General features: G+C 40.0%; 5 protein-coding genes across 7 annotated transcripts; 3 read left to right on the top strand and 2 right to left on the bottom strand.

Annotated features, from left to right (window-relative positions):
• Positions 1–1,600: 1,600 nt before the first annotated feature.
• Positions 1,601–8,020, bottom strand: LOC6564347 (transcription elongation regulator 1). 2 transcript variants are annotated; one of them, XM_001990708.3, is made up of 8 exons: positions 7,649–8,020; positions 5,998–7,577; positions 5,600–5,933; positions 5,374–5,524; positions 2,782–3,186; positions 2,351–2,715; positions 1,948–2,277; positions 1,601–1,885 (listed from the first exon to the last, which is right to left on the bottom strand). In XM_001990708.3, the coding sequence occupies exons 1-8, from the start codon at positions 7,831–7,833 to the stop codon at positions 1,759–1,761; spliced, it is 3,477 nt and encodes a 1,158-aa protein (XP_001990744.2). In that variant the 5' UTR covers positions 7,834–8,020; the 3' UTR covers positions 1,601–1,758. The 2 variants fall into 2 exon arrangements, with proteins under 2 accessions (XP_001990744.2, XP_001990745.2); XM_001990709.3 differs by lacking the exons at positions 1,601–1,885; positions 1,948–2,277; positions 2,351–2,715; positions 2,782–3,186 and adding exons at positions 4,480–4,646; positions 4,887–5,075 and having other exon boundaries at positions 7,649–7,955.
• A 393-nt stretch (positions 8,021–8,413) lies between these two features.
• On the top strand, positions 8,414–9,645 carry LOC116805434. Its single transcript, XM_032737298.2, has 4 exons — positions 8,414–8,531; positions 8,586–8,842; positions 8,925–9,062; positions 9,199–9,645. The coding sequence occupies exons 2-4, from the start codon at positions 8,666–8,668 to the stop codon at positions 9,589–9,591; spliced, it is 708 nt and encodes a 235-aa protein (XP_032593189.1). The 5' UTR covers positions 8,414–8,531; positions 8,586–8,665; the 3' UTR covers positions 9,592–9,645.
• A 403-nt stretch (positions 9,646–10,048) lies between these two features.
• Positions 10,049–12,699, bottom strand: LOC6564110. Its single transcript, XM_001990710.2, has 3 exons — positions 12,580–12,699; positions 11,667–11,802; positions 10,049–11,605 (listed from the first exon to the last, which is right to left on the bottom strand). The coding sequence occupies exons 2-3, from the start codon at positions 11,799–11,801 to the stop codon at positions 10,199–10,201; spliced, it is 1,542 nt and encodes a 513-aa protein (XP_001990746.1). The 5' UTR covers position 11,802; positions 12,580–12,699; the 3' UTR covers positions 10,049–10,198.
• A 508-nt stretch (positions 12,700–13,207) lies between these two features.
• Positions 13,208–15,311, top strand: LOC6564111 (general transcription factor IIF subunit 1). The gene is made up of 4 exons (XM_001990711.2): positions 13,208–13,323; positions 13,394–14,310; positions 14,433–15,002; positions 15,080–15,311. Exons 1-4 carry the CDS (start codon positions 13,300–13,302, stop codon positions 15,279–15,281), a joined length of 1,713 nt encoding a protein of 570 aa, XP_001990747.1. The 5' UTR covers positions 13,208–13,299; the 3' UTR covers positions 15,282–15,311.
• Positions 15,312–15,991: 680 nt separating this feature from the next.
• Positions 15,992–21,578, top strand: LOC6564113 (E3 ubiquitin-protein ligase RNF13). 2 transcript variants are annotated; one of them, XM_032737076.2, is made up of 9 exons: positions 15,992–16,343; positions 17,673–18,041; positions 18,101–18,279; positions 18,368–18,462; positions 18,808–19,001; positions 19,077–19,272; positions 19,343–19,690; positions 20,000–20,150; positions 20,215–21,578. In XM_032737076.2, exons 2-9 carry the CDS (start codon positions 17,928–17,930, stop codon positions 20,585–20,587), a joined length of 1,650 nt encoding a protein of 549 aa, XP_032592967.1. In that variant the 5' UTR covers positions 15,992–16,343; positions 17,673–17,927; the 3' UTR covers positions 20,588–21,578. The 2 variants fall into 2 exon arrangements, with proteins under 2 accessions (XP_032592967.1, XP_032592968.1); XM_032737077.2 differs by having other exon boundaries at positions 16,010–16,089.
• Positions 21,579–21,659: the final 81 nt, after the last annotated feature.

Genomic DNA, 21,659 nt, shown 5'->3' with positions numbered 1-21,659 from the left:
TGTCTGTAAATGTTAGCTGTAAATCGACTTCGTAACATTTAATTGTAAAAGAGTTTACCTTGATATTAGAAGAGCCTATATATTTTTCAAATAACAACAATGTGGTTTATTGAGATAACAATATGTAGCAATTTATTGAAATATTATAGACATAGCAAATAGAAAACTAAACAAAATGAAGAGAACCACTCTTAACTGTTCAATAAGTTGGTAGTAGCAACTAAATATAACTAGCAATTAAATAGCGTGTAAAAATGATCGTGAACCATGAGAAAAAAACAAACAAAAAAAAACAGTTACTTTGTGCCTAACCAATAAATGAAAAATCAAACAATTGAAATGCATTCAATAAGAGAAACAACAACAACAATTAATATATAAATAATTAACTAACTGATATAGATTAACATAGCACGTAGCGTAGGAGAGCTAACAACAACAAAAAAAAACAGCCACACAAAAATAATTTGCATTTCAAAATTGATTTAATTTATTTGTGACACTGTCATATGAAGTTTTCTACTCCCTTGATTATTTCTATATTTCAACTTTATAGGTTTTGAGTAAACCATATATGAAAAGCTGAATCCAACAATATGTTTCAACCCTTTCGTATTTTATATTTTAGAATACATATGACAGTTTATACAAATGTGTCCTATTTGCGGAAACCTTTTGAATTACCCTATGGGTGGCACGTAGCATATAATAGTTGGTAGATAAAATGCAATAATGAGAGTGGGATAGATCCGGGAAACAACCAACCAAAGAGATGGACGAAATGAATCATTTTCAAAACGATCAAAACGTTTATTTAGTGGGCTACTTTTTTATTATATCTAAAACACAATTTAGTTGAAGGAAATTGTTTCATTAAGTCTATGTAATTTATCGAAGAAATATAATAATCTTCTCATGATAACTTGAAAGATATTTGGTTATTTATTGATCGGGGTTACATATGAGTCGTCATTGGGAATAGTTTTACACATCCACAACTGTACATGGATCATTACCTCTCGAACGGTCCACAGCGGTCCGATTTGACTAGTTGAAATTTTCGTTAACAGCTCAATAACACCAAAATGATAAATCGAAGAAAACTGTGGAAATTATTTTGTACAACATACACGGTGCGCATTATTTTCGCTATTAGTTCCTAAAACAGACAAACACAGACATTTACATTGAAGTACATCAAAATGTATGGATGTATCTACAATAATTTGAACTATGCACTACGGAGCGAACGTCAAACTACTTGGCGCCGGCAGTTGAAAAACGAATATGAATACGAAAACATCAAATATAGAAATTATTGTATTTTTTAGTATTTAGGAACCAAAAACGAAGGTACAGAATGCATCTGTATTAAACAATAATGGTAGCGAAGAATTGGAATCTAAGTACATGCGTACATATATATAGAAATAGAGTTATGAAATTACGAAATGAAAACGAGTAAACAAAAAACAAATATATATATATAGATACATATATATTTATATATATATATGTGTTCATGACAAATACAAATCTAATATAACGTATTAATGATCAATAAAAATATATATACACATATATGAATACAAAATGGCTTTTGGGCTTTTCTTTTCATTATTTGTTTATTATATAGCACATTGTTGCATGCTCTTGAAGGGATTAATATATTTTATGTTTAGGTGCTACATAAGTTCAATGCTTAACATAAATGGGGCTTGAGTTATTTTGTTTGTTTATGAATATTGTTTTTCGGCTTTACTTATTGCGACGTGTGGACTCGGAGGCTGTTGGCGGTGGTGGAGGACCACGTTTGTTCATCTCCTCCAAGAAGCCCATTAGGATACTGCTGCGGTCCTCCTCCAAATGATCCAGCACCAAGTAGCTGCAACAATATCATACAATGATTAACTAATGCATTTCCGAAGAATCTGAATTTGAGCTTACCGCTTGTCGTTCTTGAGAATGTCCTGGATTTCCTTAAGGTGATTGGCATTTTCCTTGATGAGATCGCTGCTCTTGTGTGTTATGAATTTACACTCCTGCAACAATTCACGCAGCGCTGTTTTGGCCTGCATGGTTTTGTCCTTAATGTAATCGCGATACTCGCGCTCCCCTTTATCTGAGCTGTATTTGAGATATCGCGGATCGTCCTTGACTAATTTCTTGATCTCCTTCCAGGTGCTAGTCAGTTGCAGTGTGCCAATCTCGTCAAGCATTTCGCGGAACTTTTCGCGTTTCTTTTTCATCAGATTGTCAATATGCTCGTTAAAGATTCTGCGAACGGATACACGAGATTTAAGATAAAAAATGCCAATTTAACAGAATGTCGCTGGGATGGAAGACTTACCGCTCACGATCATCGCGATCGAGTGTCTCAATCAATTCCCAGCGATGATCCTTGCGTAGCTGCCGTTTGACCTCCTTCCAGGTGAAATCGGGCGTGCGCACCAGATCCGTCAGCAGCGCCATAAAGTGTCCAATGCACTCGTCGCGCTTGTGATGCTCACGCTCCTTGTCCCGATCACGCAGATGTCCAGCCAGTGTTCGATGCACCTCCTTCTCGCGTTCTCTGATGCTCTGTTCGGCCCGCAGCTTGCGTTCCCGATCCTTTTGCTTCTGTTCGGCTTCGCTTTCGCGCTGACGGGCCATTTCACTATCCTCGCTATCAGCCCGGTCCTCCGGATCAAAATCGTCGCAGTGTTCGCCCTCCTCCTGTAAATTTTGATTTTTGTTTTAGTTTTCTCCGAATCACTTTAATCTTAAATTATCGGTAATTACCGGTGATTCCAGCTTTTTGCGATCCGATTTGCTCTTTTCCCCCTTGTCTCTTGAGGATTTGCGCTCGCGATCCTTTGACCGACTGCGCTCCCTGCGACTCTCTTTGCGACCCTTTTCCTTCTCCTTATCCTTGTCCTTGTCTTTGTCCTTGTCTTTATCCCTATCTCGGCGATCAGATTTACGTTCGCGTTGTCGATCCCGATCCTTCTGGTCACGCAGCTCACGCTCTCGTCGCTTCTCTTCCTTCATGATGTGCAAGTAATCCTCGAAGAACTCCTCGCGATACATGGAATCTACAGCGCGATAGCGTGAATCCGATTCAAATTTCTTCTTGATGTCATACCAGCGTGTATGGCGCTCAATATCATGACGCTCCCGCAACATGTCCATAAAGTCCTTGCGTATCTAAGGATTCGAAAAAGGGAATTCAACATGACAGCCATGCGGAAGAGAAGAGAAATTGGTTGAACAAATGTATTAGTTACGTCTTTGGCAATGATGCGTATTTCACTTAAATCTTAGCTCCAACTTATTGCACTAACTTAACTTGCCTTAACAACTAGATATTCTTAAAACTTATAAACATAGTTACACGCTTTGCCTTGCTGTAAAAGAAGAGTTCGATTAGCGTTGTTTGAGACATAGCTGTAAGCAAAATGGTTGCGATTAGTTTTGGCCGTTTTATCCGTTTTAGAAGAGAATGTCTAGATCAGTCTAGGTCCAGGTCTGATTCGAGAAAACAGACTATAGCGGAAGGGAAACATCATGGCTCAATGAATATTGCTCGTCACTAATTACTTGTTTCCAAAAATGGTGTTTGTTTGGTTACTCCAAATTTATGTTACTGGTGTTAGCAAAAATGTAATAAGTCAGTTTTCAATAGCTTTGTGTTGATTTAACTATTTACAACCAATATTATTGGTGATGCTAATGGTTAAGCTAACGAAAAATTGTTGGTGCAGATAATTTGCAAACAAAATGTACTCAATATTGGAAAAGCGAGACGATCAGGTAGTTAGTTCTATTGTCTATGAAACCAAGAGTTTTGCACAGCTAAGTGAGTAATCAAAGGAATTTAGATTTTAAAAAAACTTTAAGTTCCAAAAAACAATTTACACATTTTGTGGTGCTAATTAAAAAATTGTTTTTAGCATTGATAAGATCAATAAATGACTTCATCTCGATGCGTGAGGGTAACTAATATTAATTTTAAACTAGTATGAAAGGCAAATGGGGATAAACTAGCATTAGCTATGAAAGATTTGTTGTTGTGGGATTTCAGTTGGCCGGGCCAGGGAATTAGCTTCAGCTGGGCCGAAGTGCACAATTCATAAAACTAAAGTAAACATACCAAATACATAAGATACAATATATAAAGAGACTGAGAGCATTTCAACGTTCTGTTGCCGTTGCCTGAAGCTTGTGAGAGCAATGTGAGAAGAGAGAGACACAGAGAGAGAGAGAGAGAGAGAGAGAGAGAGAGAGAGTAGGTGAGTGAAAGTGATTCTTAAATGCAGTTCTCACCACATTGCTCTGCACAGGCTTACATTTGGGGTAATTTGTTGTGCTGTTGTGGACGCTGCCATTTACATAATTTTTTTTTTTTTTTGGTAATTGGTAGAACAAAAAGAAATATTTGTTTAATTAAATTATGCATTATTCATACTGTTTGCTCAGCCTCGAAGCCACCTGTACGCGTTTCGTTGTTGTTGTTGTTGCTGTTCTTGCTGAATGGCTGTTGCTGTTGCGTGCTCATTGATGAGTGGCTGCTTCCGCTTCCAATAACCCAATACAATTGATCATCTTCCCACATCAACATCACATCTCAATGCACAAATAACATCATCACCATCATTGACCATCATCTATCATCATCATCAACATCATTCCAAGGCGACACGTGCGACGCAGGGCGGGGCGGGAAGTGGAAATCACACCAACGATTATCAGGTAATTTTTAGATTTTTGCATACCATTTGATATTTAGTGATTGAGATTGTTTTTTTTTTTTTTGTATTGTTTTATTCCAAATTTGTTTCTTATTTGCAGAAAAACAAATTTTTTTGTTTGTAAATTTTTATTTTTGTTTTTGGTTTTGAACTCACCACACAGACAGATTGCAAGCGTGTGCGTGGTGAACTTGGTGAACTATCAACTTTCTTGGCCTGGAACGGGGACCATGACGACGACAACGATGACGACAGGAACAACGGCTGTGTGTGATTGATTTGGTGGTGTTTGCATTTGTTGTTGTGGGGTGCTGTTTTGTGCTGTAATCGGTTAGCTAGTAGTAGCTAAAAAATTTGGATCGTACCGAAACCACACAAATTGGCAATATCGATCGATTGCAATTGTCAACCGAACCGGTCAGGGGCAATCATTCAGATCAGGGGAGGATCGGTTCATGTTGTCATAATAATTAACAAAAATCAATAACATTATGTAAATACGTTTGTATACAAGTATTATGGTAAAGTCAATAACACATATAAAAATAGATATGGCATATATATGAAATATGGATATATACGTAAGTGGTCACTGGCCAGACATCCGGCCAGACAGACAGCCACACGCGACGCCAACACATACCTGCTCTTTCCTCAGCTGCTTATCCTCTTTCTCACGCCGACGCACCTCAACGATGAACTCATTGAACAAACTCTCCCGCTCGCGCACCTTCTCAATAGCCCGATACCGCTCCTCCTTCGCATTGCGCTGGCTAAACTCCGAAAATGAAGACCTACAATCCAATCACAAAGTAATCAAATTAAATATGATTTCTAAATGCATGCTCAAAGATTTGACAACCACTTACTTGCCGTGCAGCTTGGCTTCCTCCATGAGTTTGCGGAAATCGTCACGTTTCTGTCGCATCTTGTTGCGCTTCTCTTTGCGCTCCTCCTCGGCGCGATCCTTCACATACTTTTCAAATACCTGTTTGCGTTCCTTCGATGTGAGCAGTAAATAGCGCGGATCAAACACAATTTTGTGCAGCTCCTTTTCCCAGGTGCTAAATGCGGACACATCCTTTTCGCGCAGCATCTCCTTGAACTGGGTGACGCGTGTCTCCAGCGGCACCAAAGCGCGCTCCTTGGCCGCTCGCTGCTCAGCCTCCAGCACGGCATCCTCATTTTTCTTCGCCTTGGTAACTGTGGATGGCAACAACCATTACATATAGCTATAAATTTCAATCCGGATGCCCATGCTACTTACATGTGCGCACTCGCTTTGTGGGCACCTCCTCTACGCTTGACTCGGACTCGGTGCGAATTTTAATGACCTCATCCTCGTCATCTTCGGCATCCAATCGCTGCACCTCCGGCTGCTGTGGCTGCGTTTGCACCTGATTCAGCTTCTCCAGTGAGGCAGCATTCTCACCAAGTTTCTGATCTGCCTCAACGGATTTCTCCTCTGCCGTTTTAAGCTGCTCGGGTCGGTCATTGACCGCCTTGTCGACATCCTCACGATTCATCAGATCCTCGGGACGATCCCAGACAGAAGTGCGCGTCGAGGGATTGTAGAAGAAGACCCGAGCATCGCCTGTCCAGACCACACACCAGGGTGTGCCTGCAATCGGTGTGCTCGTCACGGGACGCGATTTGTCTGTTTGTTTCGCAGTGGCTGCTGCTGCCACCGCCTGTTTCTTTTGCTCCTCGTCCTTCTTGCGCTTCTCATCGGCCGCCTTCTTTGCCTCCTTCTCCATGGCGGCTGCCTGGGCCACTTTGTTGTTCTCGCTGTTCGCCTTCATGGCTGCCGCTGCAGCGGCAAACGCCATTTGCGGATCGAAACCGGGACCAGCACCAGGAGGCATATGCATCAACGGATTGGGCAGCAAATGGGGCGGCATGCCAGCCGGCATTCCGACTGGTGGTGCCTGTGGTGCGGCGCCCGAATGGGCGGCCATGCGTGCCGCCTCCATATCGCGCAGGGCCTGCGGTTTTTCCCACACACTCTCGCCGCGTGCCGCATGGAAATAGTAAGGTCGGCCATCGGGCGCTCGATGCTCAGACCATTCAGCTGCACGGGCAATCACCGCCGGATCTATGACGCCCGGCTTGATGATCAAATTCTTAGTGGGCTTATCCTGTGACACTGAAGGCGGCGCATGCATATGTTGCTGCTGCTGTGGCTGTTGTTGTTGTTGCCATGGCGGCACGCCAACGCCCCAGGGCCCGGCTTGTGCAGCGCCTGGAAAGCCGTATGCGGGCGGCGGCATACAGAACGGTGGCGGCTGACCAAAGCCCGGCGGTGGCTGCATACCAGGTGGCTGCTGAAACATCGGCGGCGGCTGTTGTCGCACATTCGGTGGCGGCTGACTGAGCAGCGGTGCCGCTGCATTCGGCGGTGGTTGATTCAATAGATGCGGCGGTGGCTGCGACGTCAAATGCGAATGTCCTGGCGCTGCAACCACAGCTCCTGCTGATGTCGCTGCTGGCACATTGGCACGATCGTTCGTTTCGGGCTTGCCAACTGCGTTCGACTGACGTTTGGCCAGCTCCTCGACCTCGACTTGTGTCATGATTTTGACATTTGGACCATCGGGTCGTGTCCAGGTTGTCTCACGCGTCACAGCATGATAATAATATGAACGTCCGTCTTCGGCTTTTGTTTCGACCCAAATTTCTGGCGGCTGTGCCACCCCATTGACACCCGATAGCGGTTGGGTGTTGGCCAAATGCTGAATCGCCACCGCCGCCTGCTGCTGTTGTTGTTGTGGCTGTTGCGGTTGCTGCTGCTTCATCTGCGTATGTTCGCCAATGGGACGACCGCTGAACGCATTGAACGGCTTCGACCTACAGGAATTCAAGAGTTGACGCATCATTGGGCATATCAGCTGAAAAAGATGCGTTGTGAAAGCACTTACCAATGCACATCGCTGGGCTGATTTTGATTCTCGCTAGCAATTGCCACTCCGTTGGGGCCGTCTTGACAACCGACCCCAGCGCCACCAGATTTGCCATTAATGCCCAGCGGCGATTGTGTTTTTGAGTCTTGCGGACTTGGACATGCTCTATCCGCATCCACGTTTTCTTCTAAACTTGTTTCCATTACACAATTACCACTCACTCTACGCTCTATTCAATTATCATTTACAAGAAGTCCCGAAAATTTTTTCCACAACTTTTTATTGCCGCTATCGATAATTATTCGTTTTCCGACTCTTTTCGTTATCAATTCTAGGTTGTTAGGTGGCAGCCTTTCAAATCGATTTATACCTCAAAACTCATTCTCCACTATTGTTTGTTTATAGTGGTAGCACAACATCGATTTACCACTAATCGATAGCTTCCGATAACAATCAATCAAGCAAATAGTTCCGTTTACAAAAATGAATAAACCAATAAAGAAGTACTTGTGTATTGTTTTTAACCAAACAATTTTTTATTTTCTTTTATCAAACTGCACAACACCAAATATAGTTGCGCAACCACACAATTGATTAAATTTAAAATTTAATAGTGGCATTGTAAGTCGGACCACCTCTAATATTCACTGACATCTCTATGTGCAGAAAGTTTGTCAACACAAAACTAAAGACAAGCACAAAGTCAATTTAGTTTTAATTGTCATAGCGTCTACAAAATTATGCCAACTGTTAACAGTAAGCATTTACACTATATTTAGATAATCTGAAGCCTCTCACATTAGCAATCAACAGTCAACGCAACAGTTGACCCTGTATCACGCTGGGATTGACAAACTTGCTATCGAAATTGACTTGTTTGTCAACAAACAAGTTTGTTTTGGTATCGTTTTGTTGCTTATTTAAAAAATGAATGTACTAATTGAAATTCACTCAGACTTCGAAAACGAAAAGGATGAAACAGTGGAAAAGAAAACGAGGCGCGATAGAAAAGTGGATACGAATTGGTCTGACGAAATGTGCCATAATTTAATTGATTTGGTGGAGTCAAAGTCAAATTTGTGGAACGCTTCAAACAACGATTACAAAAATCGTAAGAAACGAGAGAGCGCTTGGGGAGAAATCGCAGTAAAAATGAATCTTCCAAAGGATGAAGTTTCCAATAAATGGAATCTATTGCGCCAACAATTTCGTGTAAGTGAAATACATTATTAATGAAATAAAGAAAATTTAATTAAATATTAACTTAAATTTTGTTTTTTAAATTGTCAAATAGAATGCTTACAATAAAGTGAAGGAAAGTAAAAGTGGTCGGGCAACTGCTATTCGAATGCCTCCAAATCCTTTCTACAACGCATTATTGTTTCTTCAACCCATTCTAAGAAAGGAAACGGTCGCTCGGACACCAAATAATGTGAGTTTTCTTCAACAATCGACAATAAAATTTTGAAAACTTCCAGCAATTCTCACAAACATTCGAGATTATTTTTTGTATTAAAAATCTAAGAAGAGTTTGTTTATTTTAAATTGTTTTTTTTTTTTCATCATAGATAATGAGCAAAGAATCGGAATCGAGTGTATCACCGTTCACCACTAAATCTGAAGTTTTCCATTTTGATCAGAGCTATGATGATTCCGACCCATTATCATCGCATGAGCCGATTCAATCACCATCATCCAATTCAACTCCAACGCCGAAGCGACGTAAAGTTGCTAAAACTTATGTTCATAGTAGAGCAATGATAAAGCAAACAAGACACGAAGACGAGTTCGAGCTGTGGGGCAAATCCGTAGCTGCCACTTTACGTAATTATCCGGACGAGCATGCTGTGCGTATAGCTAAATCAAAAATGAACCAAGTTATGGCATCTCTCGAGGCTGGAGATCTGGACGGAATTCGGAATATTCCAACCAAATTTACAAAACGAATAAAACGCAGTTAAATATAGCTGGATATACACAACTTTTTTTTATTGGAGTGTATCTAAAGTATATAATTTTAAAGGTATTTTTAATGAAAATAATGTTTACTGATTTATGTTTTTTAAAGAGTTGTAACTGAAGGCGATTGTAGCTTAAAATAGTTATATCAGATAGATTATAATCATTACTTATTTAGTTCAAAATAAAATGAACATCAAATGTAACGTTCAAAAAGTGCCTGAAGGAGATGAATGTGATCAGTATGCTCATAATTATAACCCAGGAAGTGGTTTAGCTAAGTGGCTTACGCTTCTCCGCCAGCGACGAAATATATAAATACTAAATTAATGAAACTGTGAATATATCTGTTTATACATTTATATACATCTATTGAAATTTATTAAACTTAAAATTGAATTTAATCTCGCTTGTTAATTTTTAGCATTTAAAATGCAATATATACGCATGTTTACATAATTGTATTACAAACTATACAGTTTATTTATATTTTTCACTCATACATATGTTTCTTAAGATTCGCTTTACTTAATGGTGTATAATTTATTCCATTAGTGTATTAACATTACTATTATTGTATACAATTACTAAATGAAAGATTGAGAGATTTCACAGACATATATTAGGTATTACGCCATCAATTGCATCCATGCGTAATCGTCCTTCGCGCAAATGCTTGAGCAATGCATCTGCGCTTAGGTCATCTTCAGATGTAGATGCAGGTGCAACTACTGACTTGCAAAGCATTATGTGACGCTCGAAGCGCCAACGTGTTTTGAATGTCTTGCTGCAATATTGGCAGAAGAGGTCCACATCTTGATCAGAATGCGGACTTTCTCGTTTCTTAATTGCTCGTTGTGTGCACGGCTCCGATTTGATGAGTAACTGGGTCTTGTTCTTGCTTTGCAGCTCCTCCTGATGATTGTGCCGTATGTGATTGTACATCTTAGGCATGCTTGTCTTGGTCCGTTCGCATAGGCTGCATTTTAAATACGATTGATATGGCAGATGTTTGAAGCAATGCTTTTGCAGTTCGGACCGTTTGGTTGTGTGCAACGGCTCGTGGCATTGCAGGCAAATGCTTTGTCGATCTTTGATCTTAAAGCTATTCTCAATGAAGTGCTCGAAATTATGCTTCTTGAACACGTGCGTACGCCAAGCATCCATGGAGTCAATTTCCTTGCCGCACTTTGGACACAAAAACGAGATTAGTTTCATCAGGCCAATGGTGGAAAACTCTACATCTACATCCACATCACGCTCTGGTGTTGTTGACAAACGTCGACGCTTATGGGGCGTTTTCATTTCTGGATGTGTTTCTAACTCCGTTTTCATTTTCTTCTTGAGATTATGCACTTCTTCTTCGCCTAGCGCATCGATTTCAATAGTCACCACTTCCTTATTGGGTGCGGTACTTGCATCAATTGGATTTGTGTCCTTATCAGTGTCCTCAAGGCGCTCCTCAAAGAATTCCTGACACAGTGCCTCTAAATCGACTTCATACTGCATATCCTTTTCCTTACGTACAATGTCATCGTAAGCATCCAAGCAGCGATCTAGCGCCTGTTCGCTAGCATTCGGCTTGGCTTTGGCAGCGGGCACTGTTGTCGACGCAGACTCATCGGGATCTTCTGCCTGCAGATCAATGTCCATCAGTGCCTTTTGCAACAGATCATTGCGCTTTCCTGGCAGCTTTACACTTTTCGCATTCGCTGCCTTCTTTTCCTCCTGACTACGCTTCACATGCTTCAACTTTGCCTCATAGTTTTCGATCTCTTTCAAATGCGTCGACAATAGATGATCATTGAGCGCTCGCCGCCGTGGATAAGCCAACTGACAGTATACACATCGGTACGTTTCGCGACGATCCAGATGCATGAAATAATGGTACTGCAGCAAAGCAATAGTCTTGTGAGCATTCTCCACCCATTGGTGGCAAATCTGACACTCATGAAACTGCTCATCGATTTGACTGAAATTGAAATCAGTGTGAGTCTTTTTGAGGTAATCGTGCTTCTGCAAAACAAAAGTACAAATTGAGAAAAACATAACAGATCAATCATTAACAGGAACGTACTGTATTTAAGTGCTGTCGCCACTCGACTTGTGTGCGAAAGGCTTTACCACACTCGGGACATATGTAGATTATGTGCGCATCCAGACGAGCATTCAGTTTGTTTTGCTCATCGGTCAGTACGCTACTTCGCGGCATTCTTAGCGAAAATTATGGCCAAAGAGAAAAGCAAACAAATATTAATTGTAATACACCTAATATTTATGGAATTTGGCTAGTAAGGCTGAAAGTATCGGCGTCAGAGGATGTGAAAAATATCGATATATCGCTGCGTGAATTGCAAGCTCACTTTGGCTGATGAATGATTGAATCATATGTTATGCCTTGCCAGTCGAAAGCACCAATATATCGCTCAGCCGGCTAGCTATCGGCTCAGGGGTAGTTCGACCGCGATATATTGGGCGGCAAGTTAACAAAAAATTTGTATTCTTTTATAAATAAAAAAAAACAAAGATTTCCATCAAACCATCGCTGCTGTGTTGGCTGTGTGGATGTTGTACAGCCTGCGTGTCCCTCCCTTCCTAGTGATTCCTCTAAATTTCCTGGAGAAATTCCCTTTCACAATTATTCCTTTCTCGTTTGTTTCTTATGCCCTCATCTCACCCAATCACATTCATTTACCACCTCATGTTCATTTTTTTCAGACTATTTAATTTACAACTCATGAGATACATGCGACATCGTGATCCCTCACATTTTGTTGGCCAACACTAAATTCGCTTACATATATTTAACACAAGTTCACCTATCTACTTAATTTAAAGCTTACAAAATATTTATGATTTTTCTTTTCTTTTTTTATTTGGCTTCAAAAGTGCGCATCACTGAGTGACAAATGAGCATCACTATTGCATGGGTTAGGGCCGATCAGCTGTCTTTGGCTCACTCTGCCGCAGTTAGGCGGGAACAAACTCACAGGTGTTTTGATTTAATCCGAGATGTCTCCGGGACTCCGGGTTTCGACTTCTTGGTTCCTGAGTCCAGTTGTCCCTGGCGATTTTCTTCTTGATGGCGGCGATGGATAGTTCCGACTGTTGCTGCAGCCGATTTGTATGTTATTTTTTTTTATTTTTATTTATTATTTTTCTTTTGCTCTATATTTATTTATTTTACATTATTTTATTTTATATATAATTACTTAATAATTTATTCACAATTAATTTATTTGAATTTCTTTTTAAATAACTATTTTTGCAGCGCATACGCATGCCGTCTCTCTTTCTCTCTTTTTTTTTTTTTCTTTCTCCTTTTTTCTTCCCTATTTTTCTAAAGATGGTCTCCCATCGATATCCCTCGCCTATCGATCTATCTGCCGACAATAACACATATTATGAGATCCTTAAATTTAAATTCACGGATTATTATATGGGAAAATTAATTGAAATTGAATGCAAGAACACATTATTTTGAAACGTGTAATGGCAAAACGCCAATTTTTGTTAGTTATTAATTTCAAATATTCACAGTAAACAGTAAATATCGATACATACAACAATTTCAAATATTACAAAATGGTAAATTCAGTTTGTTAGTATCGATACACAGATACGACATTCACTTTAAACTTATCGGCCGGGCAGCAATTTCATTTACAGAAGAGAATCAGTCAAATTAATATCAATTTCACAAATTTAGCATGTCAAGTGCTAGAAAATCGTCGGTAAGTGCACTGATAAGTTGATTTTGCTCGACAACTTTTCACATCGAACTCAATTTCATGCCAATCCCAGTCGAGCAGCAGTGGAAGTGCTAGTACCACGTCCGCAAATGCAATAGGGTCGAGCTCCGCATCACCATCGAGTAGCGGCAATGTGCAGGAGTTTAAGATTCGTGTGCCCAAGATGCGCAAGAAGCACCATGTGATGCGATTCAATGCCACGCTTAACGTAGATTTCGCACAGTGGCGCAATGTCAAATTGGAACGTGAGAACAACATGAAAGAGTTCCGCGGCTTCGACGAGGATCAGCCGAAATTTGGTGCTGGCTCCGAATACAATCGTGACCAGCGTGAGGAGGCTCGCCGTAAGAAATTTGGCATAATTGCGCGCAAATACAGACCAGAAGCTCAGCCGTGGATACTGAAAGTCGGCGGCAAGACGGGAAAGAAATTCAAGGGCATACGAGAGGGTGGAGTTGGTGAAAACGCCGCCTTCTATGTGTTCACACATGCCCCAGATGGTGCCATTGAGGCTTATCCGCTTACCGAGTGGTACAACTTCCAGCCCATTCAGCGCTACAAGTCGCTTTCGGCGGAGGAGGCCGAACAAGAATTTGGACGCCGCAAAAAGGTGTTGAATTACTTTTCACTTATGTTGCGCAAGCGGCTGCGCGGCGACGAGGAGGAGGAACAGGATCCTGAGGAGGTCAAACTTTTGAAGGCCGCCACCAAAAAGTCGAAGGAGTTGAAAATCACCGATATGGATGAGTGGATTGACTCGGAGGACGAATCTGAATCCGAGGATGAAGAGGAAAAGAAGAAGAAGGAGCAGGAGGACAGCGACGATGGAACTGGTAAGAAGGGTAAGGGTAAAAAGGGTGTGGACAAAAAGAAGAAAAAACGCGATGTGGACGATGAGGCGTTCGAGGAGTCTGACGATGGTGACGAGGAGGGTCGCGAAATGGACTACGATACCAGCTCCAGTGAAGAGTAAGTTGCAAGCAAACATAATTTTCAATATGGATTTATCATATATGTTTCAAGTTTGACTCTGAGCGTTGTTCATCTTGATGTTGAAATAACAATATTAATTCCACTTCAACTTGTTACAGTGAACCCGATCCAGAATCCAAGATGGTAAAGGATATGAAAGGTGTGGCTGAAGAGGATGCATTGCGTAAATTGCTCACTTCCGATGAGGAGGAAGATGAAGAAAAGAAATCGGATGAATCAGATAAGGATGAGGGCGATGAGAAAAAGAAGAAGGAGAAGAATAAAGATGAGGCCACCAAGGACAAGAAGAAAAAGAAGCAATCGAAAGACGATAAGAAATCAAAAACAAATGGCAGCGATTCATCAACGGATCTCAGTTCAGACAGCACTGATAGCGAAGACGATCTAAGCAATGGACCGTCCAAAAAGAAATCGACTGCCAACAAAGAGAAGGACAAGGATAAGGATAACAAGGCCATCGCAAGTGGCAGCAATTCAAATAAATCACGCTCGGCCACGCCAACTCTGATGAATGACGCGAGCAAACGCAAAATGAACAGCTTGCCAAGCGATCTCACTGGCTCGGACACCAGCAACAGTCCCAGTAGCACGCCAGCCAAGCGTCCCAAGAGCGAGCTGAGCAACTCGTTGCCATCGTCATTTGCCGGCGTTGTCAGCAACAAAGTGGAGTACGTATTGCATTGCAAATTGCGCTACTCGGAGTTTTGTTTTTTCTTTTTTTATGTGTTTGCATATATTTTTGCAGAGATTATGGGATCACTGAGGAGGCAGTGCGTCGCTATCTGAAGCGCAAGCCTTTGACAGCCACTGAGTTGCTGACCAAGTTCAAAAACAAAAAGACGGGCGTGTCGAGCGATCGCCTCGTTGAGACCATGACCAAGATACTGAAGAAAATCAATCCTGTCAAGCATACCATACAGGGGAAAATGTATTTATGGATTAAATGATTATATCGGCAGCAGTTTAAGCTGCTTGTATCAAATATCTTTTACTGCTAGCGGATGAGCAGAAATTTAACTTTAAATATTATCAATACTTATTAAAATTGAATTTTACAATTCAATGTCATTGCCAGCATTCTTCATTCGGTCATTTATTATGTAGCTATCAATGGGTACCCGTAAAAGTTTTTCTTTGCCAAAAATTTAATTTATTACAACAATGGCGCCAAAATATGTGACCAGACGAAAAAATACAATACATATTATGTAGCTTCCTGAGAATTGAAGTAGTCGAACATCCAGAAAACATCGGCAATAATTCCGATAGATTTTGCAATACATATTATGTAGCTTCCTGAGAATTGAAGTAGTCGATTCACAAATACAGAAAATTAATGCAACACTACAAAAATAAAAATAGTCCGTACTAAATCTAGAATATATTCTCAGAAATTACAGAATATTTAATAATATTATCAGAAATTAAAAGATACTTAATAATACGATTTTTATACAATTGTAGAAAACGATGTTAATAATTGCTTTTAGTTGTTCAAAATAAATTTACATCATTTTTATTTGTCTTAAAAAAAGGAACTTGTATAAGCTGGGTATCGAGCTAAATATTATTGCATAATATTAACAGTTATCGAAATCATTTCGTAGAGAGGGAGTCCCCATAAGACACCAATCCACAAAATACACTGCGATTGGTTTGGATGTGAAGTCATCGGTATTAAAATGGTCACACTGAACACTGCGGGCACTGTGCTGACTTCTAATCCACAATACATCTTAAAAAAGAAAAGTTAAGGTCCTGCGAAATGTGTAATCAGCAATATTACAACAATATTCGAGCCATTTGTTAAGACTTGCTAGGGATGGTGCGTGTTGTGTGCGCTGAAATCATAATTAGTTGCAACGCAATTGCGATGGCGACGAGTGCGAGCAAAAGCGAATGAGAGAAAAAAGAGCGAGTATTACAAAGAAAAAATAATACTATAACAGCGACTAGTAAAAGCAAGCAGCTAAATTCATTAGAGTTGTCACAAGAAACAACAAATACAAGTGAGTAGCAGCAGTGCCAATTGTAACGATTGTAAAACTTCAGTATCAGCTGCTTTCTTGGTTAAATTAAATCACACACCAAAACAGACACACACCCACGCATACATTCACACTCACTCATAAGCATGTACGTACATCTGAAAGCATAACAAAAGCATACGCAGTTGGAATTAAGCACTTCTGATCATTTTTTTTTAAAAATTGTTTATGCTTTTTACCTGTTGGTGCAGTTTTGTCGCTGCACGGTCCTGTACGGTGAAAACCTTGACGACAATACTTGTACGTGTGTAAAGTTCAAGGCAGTGTTTGCGTACAAGTGAGTGTGGGTGTGTGTGTGTGTGTATACAGTGGGTGTTGCTGCCTTAATCGTGTTGGTGTGCGTAAGGTGGTTTCAGTGCTGTTTGTTTTGACATGTCCAGCAGATTAGGGGTAAAGGGACAACCAAATTATATGCTTTCAAATGTGACCAGGTTTTATTTATGTTATTATAGCAGCGATTCTGAAGCCAAAAAAGAGTGATAAGAAAATAACGTCAGGCTAGGATAAGCTGCCAGCAACATATATATTAATTACTTGCTGAACTATTTTTTAAACTAACACGAAGTTACTCATGTATTTATTCGTGTATTTCTGCACCGATTGTATTGCGCTATTTGTGCATACAATAACTACAAAGTCACGTTGTCATCAATATTACATTTGTGTAGGTTCGATGTGTTAATTACATGTGAAATTCTTTATTTAATTATACATTTAATACACAAATTAGTGTCACTTTTATGTATGCGAAATTTATTATCAGTTGCGATTTTGATTTGAAATACAATTTTCCTAAATTTACTTTGGGGGTCCGTCCAAATCGGTCAATTAATAGTTTCGTTCTGAACCTTATCTTTTGACTGGCGATGATTCATTTAATTTTGCCGGTTGACCAAAGCACTTCACTTCTGCTGTTGTTTATTTGCAAAGAATTTCATTTGCAGACGTAATGGGAATTTGTGGCAAGATTTCAATTGATACAAATTAAGCTCAATCATAATAATGCTTCGAGTCGAGTTATCTATTAAAGTCGCTGCATAGAATTAAAATATCGCTCAATGTGCCAGCACTAAGGATTTGTAAACAAACATCAAAACAGCTGAGTGCCGGCCACGGGACAAAAGGAAAAAAGCGTAGGAAAAGAAAACAAAATATTTAATGCACACAAACAGAAAAAAAAACACACAAGAACCGATTATCTTATCAGCAGGCAATGCCGTGGCTCTGGTTGACGTTGATGTTTTTGTTTGCATTGAGTTCAGTTTGTCTTTAATGGACTTTCGTTTACAGGCCAGCACAAGCAAATAAAACGAAATAAAACACAGTCAGAGTCAGGCCCATATCCGCCCAGATGAGAAATGCGAATACTGCAAATGGTAACAATTACAAGCAGCAGCAGACGACGCAGCAACAGCAACAGCAATCAACCAAATCAATAACAGCAAATCGACAACTATTTAACAACTGCTCGCAGCAGCAGGAGCAGCAGCAGCAGCAGCAACGCTTTTTGGCTTGAGCAGCAGTAATCGCAGGAGTCGCAGCAGCATGGCTTGGATGCGTTGTCCCACTCTGGAGCTGGCTCTGCTTGGGCTCTGTTTGATATGCCATCAGGAAGTCGTTGCTGGCCATGTCCTCGTCTACAAACGAAATACGTCACAGGCAAGTTGATTTTAATTCCGGTCTCTGATTGTTTTTTAATGCCAATCTTTGCATCACAGCTGATTGAGGAGTTCAATGATTTGCCTTCAACATTCGGACCTTCGATCGTTGGCAATAATCTTCGGGTTTTTGCTGTGCCGCCGGAGCCGAAATATGCATTTGGTTGTGATTATTTAAATTTGCCACCACGCAACAGTGACTATCCCACTGGAGCCAAGTTTGTGGCGATTGTGTCTCGGTAAGCGAACTTCTAGCATTCAAAGCTAATCAAAAATCCAAATAAATATGATTATACATATATTTATATTCTTCTTTTGCTTGCACAGCGGCGGCGATTGCACATTTGAGCGCAAGGTGCGCGTGGCCCAGAATGCAACGTATTTTGCTGTGATCATCTACAACAATGAAGGCGACGAGCTAGGTATGATCTGCACTATTCATATTATTAGCTATTAGCAAGCAGAGACTGCAAGAATAGACTATAGACAAACAAAATTGTAAAGATACCATATCGTTTATAGCTATCCCTTATCTAGTTTATATCTATTAATCAGAGGCCTTGAATTAGTTACTATTTGTTGTTTTCGTTATAGTCAAAAGAGGGGATTTCTACACGAAAGTAGTTCAAATTATTTTGAAAATTTTGCATTGGAAATCTATAAATAACATACATGAATTTCAAATCAATTTTCTGTAACTAATTTAATTTTCTTTAACAAAATACACTAAGCGGAAGAATAAACAATTTGATTATTTATATTTGCAGAACAAATGACCGCCAACAATGCCTCAGGCATATACATACCCTCCGTTTTTGTTGGCCAAACGACCGGCAAGACATTATTATCGTTCTCTACGCCAGGGTTGGTGCTAATCATCAACGACGAGCTGCCCTTCAATATCAACACACAATTGATATTGCCGTTTTCCATACTGATTGCATTGTGTTTTCTCGTTATGGTATGTCGGATAACTTAACTTGCATTGATTTTGTGTCTAACCCAAGCCAACAACTGTTTCTATGCTTTTGTTTAGATAGTCTATATGATATATAGATGCATAAGAGAACAGCGACGTTTGCGTCGCTATCGATTGCCCAAGAGTATGCTCAAGAAAATTCCAGTGCTGCGCTATACCAAAAATAATACGAGAATTAAGTATGAGACCTGCGTTATCTGTCTCGATGACTTTGTCGAGGACGATAAGCTGCGCGTATTGCCCTGTTCGCATCGTAAGTGGAATGTGTACAGTAAATATCGTAACAGTTTCATGAAATTAACAATGTATTCTCTCATTTGCAGCATATCACAGCCATTGCATTGATCCCTGGTTAACGGAAAACCGACGCGTCTGCCCCATATGCAAGCGGAAGGTTTTTTCGAAGGGCGAAATTCGTGCGAGTCGACTTCGACAGCCTTCTTTAGATATCGTCACCGATACTGATGATGATACTACACCACTATTGCAACAACAGCCAGAGGAGGCAGCTGCAGCTGCAGCAGCGGCCAACGCTAGTGGCAGCAACAGCGCCAGCATCAATTCTGCTTCCTCGGCTGCCGGCACAACAAGACACGGCACATTTCGACGTGGCGACACCGTGCGAAATTCCACAGCAGCGCAAGAATATCATAGCTCTGATGATGAAAATGGTGCGTATTGAAGATAATACCAAATAGATTGGCTCTTCTTTTGCTGACGGAACAAATGTTGAAGTCGAAGTCAGAAAAAACCTAGCAAAAGTTCAGCTCCTGTATAAATAACTTAAGAATAACTTCAGTATTTTCGCAGCTTACTTTTTTTTTTGTTTCCGCAATATCTTTATACCTCTTAATGGCACTTTACCCATTGCGCTTGATTAACAATTAAGGGGCGTTTCAATAATTACGTTGCACCATATTTATAGTCATATATTATAAATTTGTTTTATAATTCTTATCATTTCTATGTGTCTAAAACAGCGCTGCTGGAGTCTACCATAACTCAGGCTAATACATCGTCATCTTTCCAACGGCGTGTTAATCCATTTGATCGCTCACCAAATTTACCTGCGCATTTGGCAGATCAACTAAACCAACCACGGCGCTCACTTTGGTCGCGTATTATATCCAGGTGAGTTGTTTTTTCTTACTCATTGTAAGCTTTAATGCTGATAATTGTTTTTATTACTCCTTAGCTTCCCATTTCGTCGTGAGCCGGGTGGCATCAGCGTGGCAGCGCCACCTTATCTCGATCATGTGGTGTCGGGAACAAGCGAGGTGACTGTTCGTGGTGTGGCAGCGATTGACACAACTGCTGCTATGTCCACGCCTTCATCGAACAACATACTAAACCCGAATTTAAGCGGCTCCTTCAAGGATGATGACGATATGCCACCGCATCGTTCCATTTACGAACCGATTGCTATCAATACGCCTGCAACCGAGCTGGGAACGCCTTCAGGTGCTGTCGCTGCTTCGGACTCGGCGTTCCTACAGACTCCCACACAAGGAGGAATAGGAGTTGCAGCGCTGCCGCTTAGCGCCGACGATCGCCAGTTTCTCATATGAAGTAGAGGCGATTTAGTGAGTTTAGTTTTCTAGGCATAGTTTCCACCCACAGCAGGCAAAACCAACTAAAAGAAATCCAATTTTTAGGAATAGTAAAGTAGATGTCGCTTGGAAGCGGCAAATCTGTGGCTGCCCGCTGCTTTGTTTTAAACAATTAACAAATGTTTATCCTTAATATACATATGTAAATGTAATTGTCTTTGTAATCATCATCATCATGCATCATGCATCGTTGATCCTGGATGATTATGGTTTGCATTGCAAAAAAATTACATTCATACATACACACACACATACATAAATATGCGTATACAAATTGTGATTTATTTTATATACCTACTCTTAACCAAATTGGCTTGAATAACTAAAGTCGTACAACACACAAAACTAAAATAAAAAAGAAATTAACATTTATCACCGCATAAGATTGTTTACCTGTTTCGAATTCCATATTCGATTTATGTTGGTTTTTAACACACTCAACTCTACACTCCAAAATAAATAAAAAATAAAAACAAAACAGTAAAATCGCTTGCAAGGAAAATGTTCATACAAATAAGTCAATAAATAGAATTGATAATGTGTAATTATACTATTTGATAAACACTAGTTTTATTAAGCACTTGCAATTTGTTTTCAGGCGTGAATATAATTTGTATAATGTTACTGTATATTATGCTGGATTTATCTAATTTTAAGTTTGCTGTGTAATATATCCAAATTCATCCATTCGTTTTATTTTCTCTGTAAATGGCAGGAAATAATACTTTTAATAATAGCTGCATGCAGCGAAGCAGTTTTCAAAATTTGCTATTTGTTTTTCTACAAATAATACAAATAAAAAAACTGCAATTGATAAAAACCTTTCACAACAATAAATATAAAGATGTGTAAAACGAAATCAATTAAACATAAAGACATAACTTGTGTGTTTCAACGTGTAATCTAAAGTTAATTTACAATAAATTAAACATAATTGAATACAAAACAAGCGTCATAAATGTATTGATTGCTCTCCTTTGCAGATGGTCCACAACGTATGAATCCAATTCAAAATATTAGTAAAACTAAA

The sequence above is a fragment of the Drosophila grimshawi genome, unplaced genomic scaffold (genome assembly GCF_018153295.1).
Source record: "Drosophila grimshawi isolate 15287-2541.00 unplaced genomic scaffold, ASM1815329v1 contig_311, whole genome shotgun sequence".
Lineage (NCBI taxonomy): Eukaryota > Metazoa > Arthropoda > Insecta > Diptera > Drosophilidae > Drosophila > Drosophila grimshawi.
Note: the sequence above shows the minus strand (reverse complement) of the source record. Positions and strands in the feature narration are given on the sequence as shown.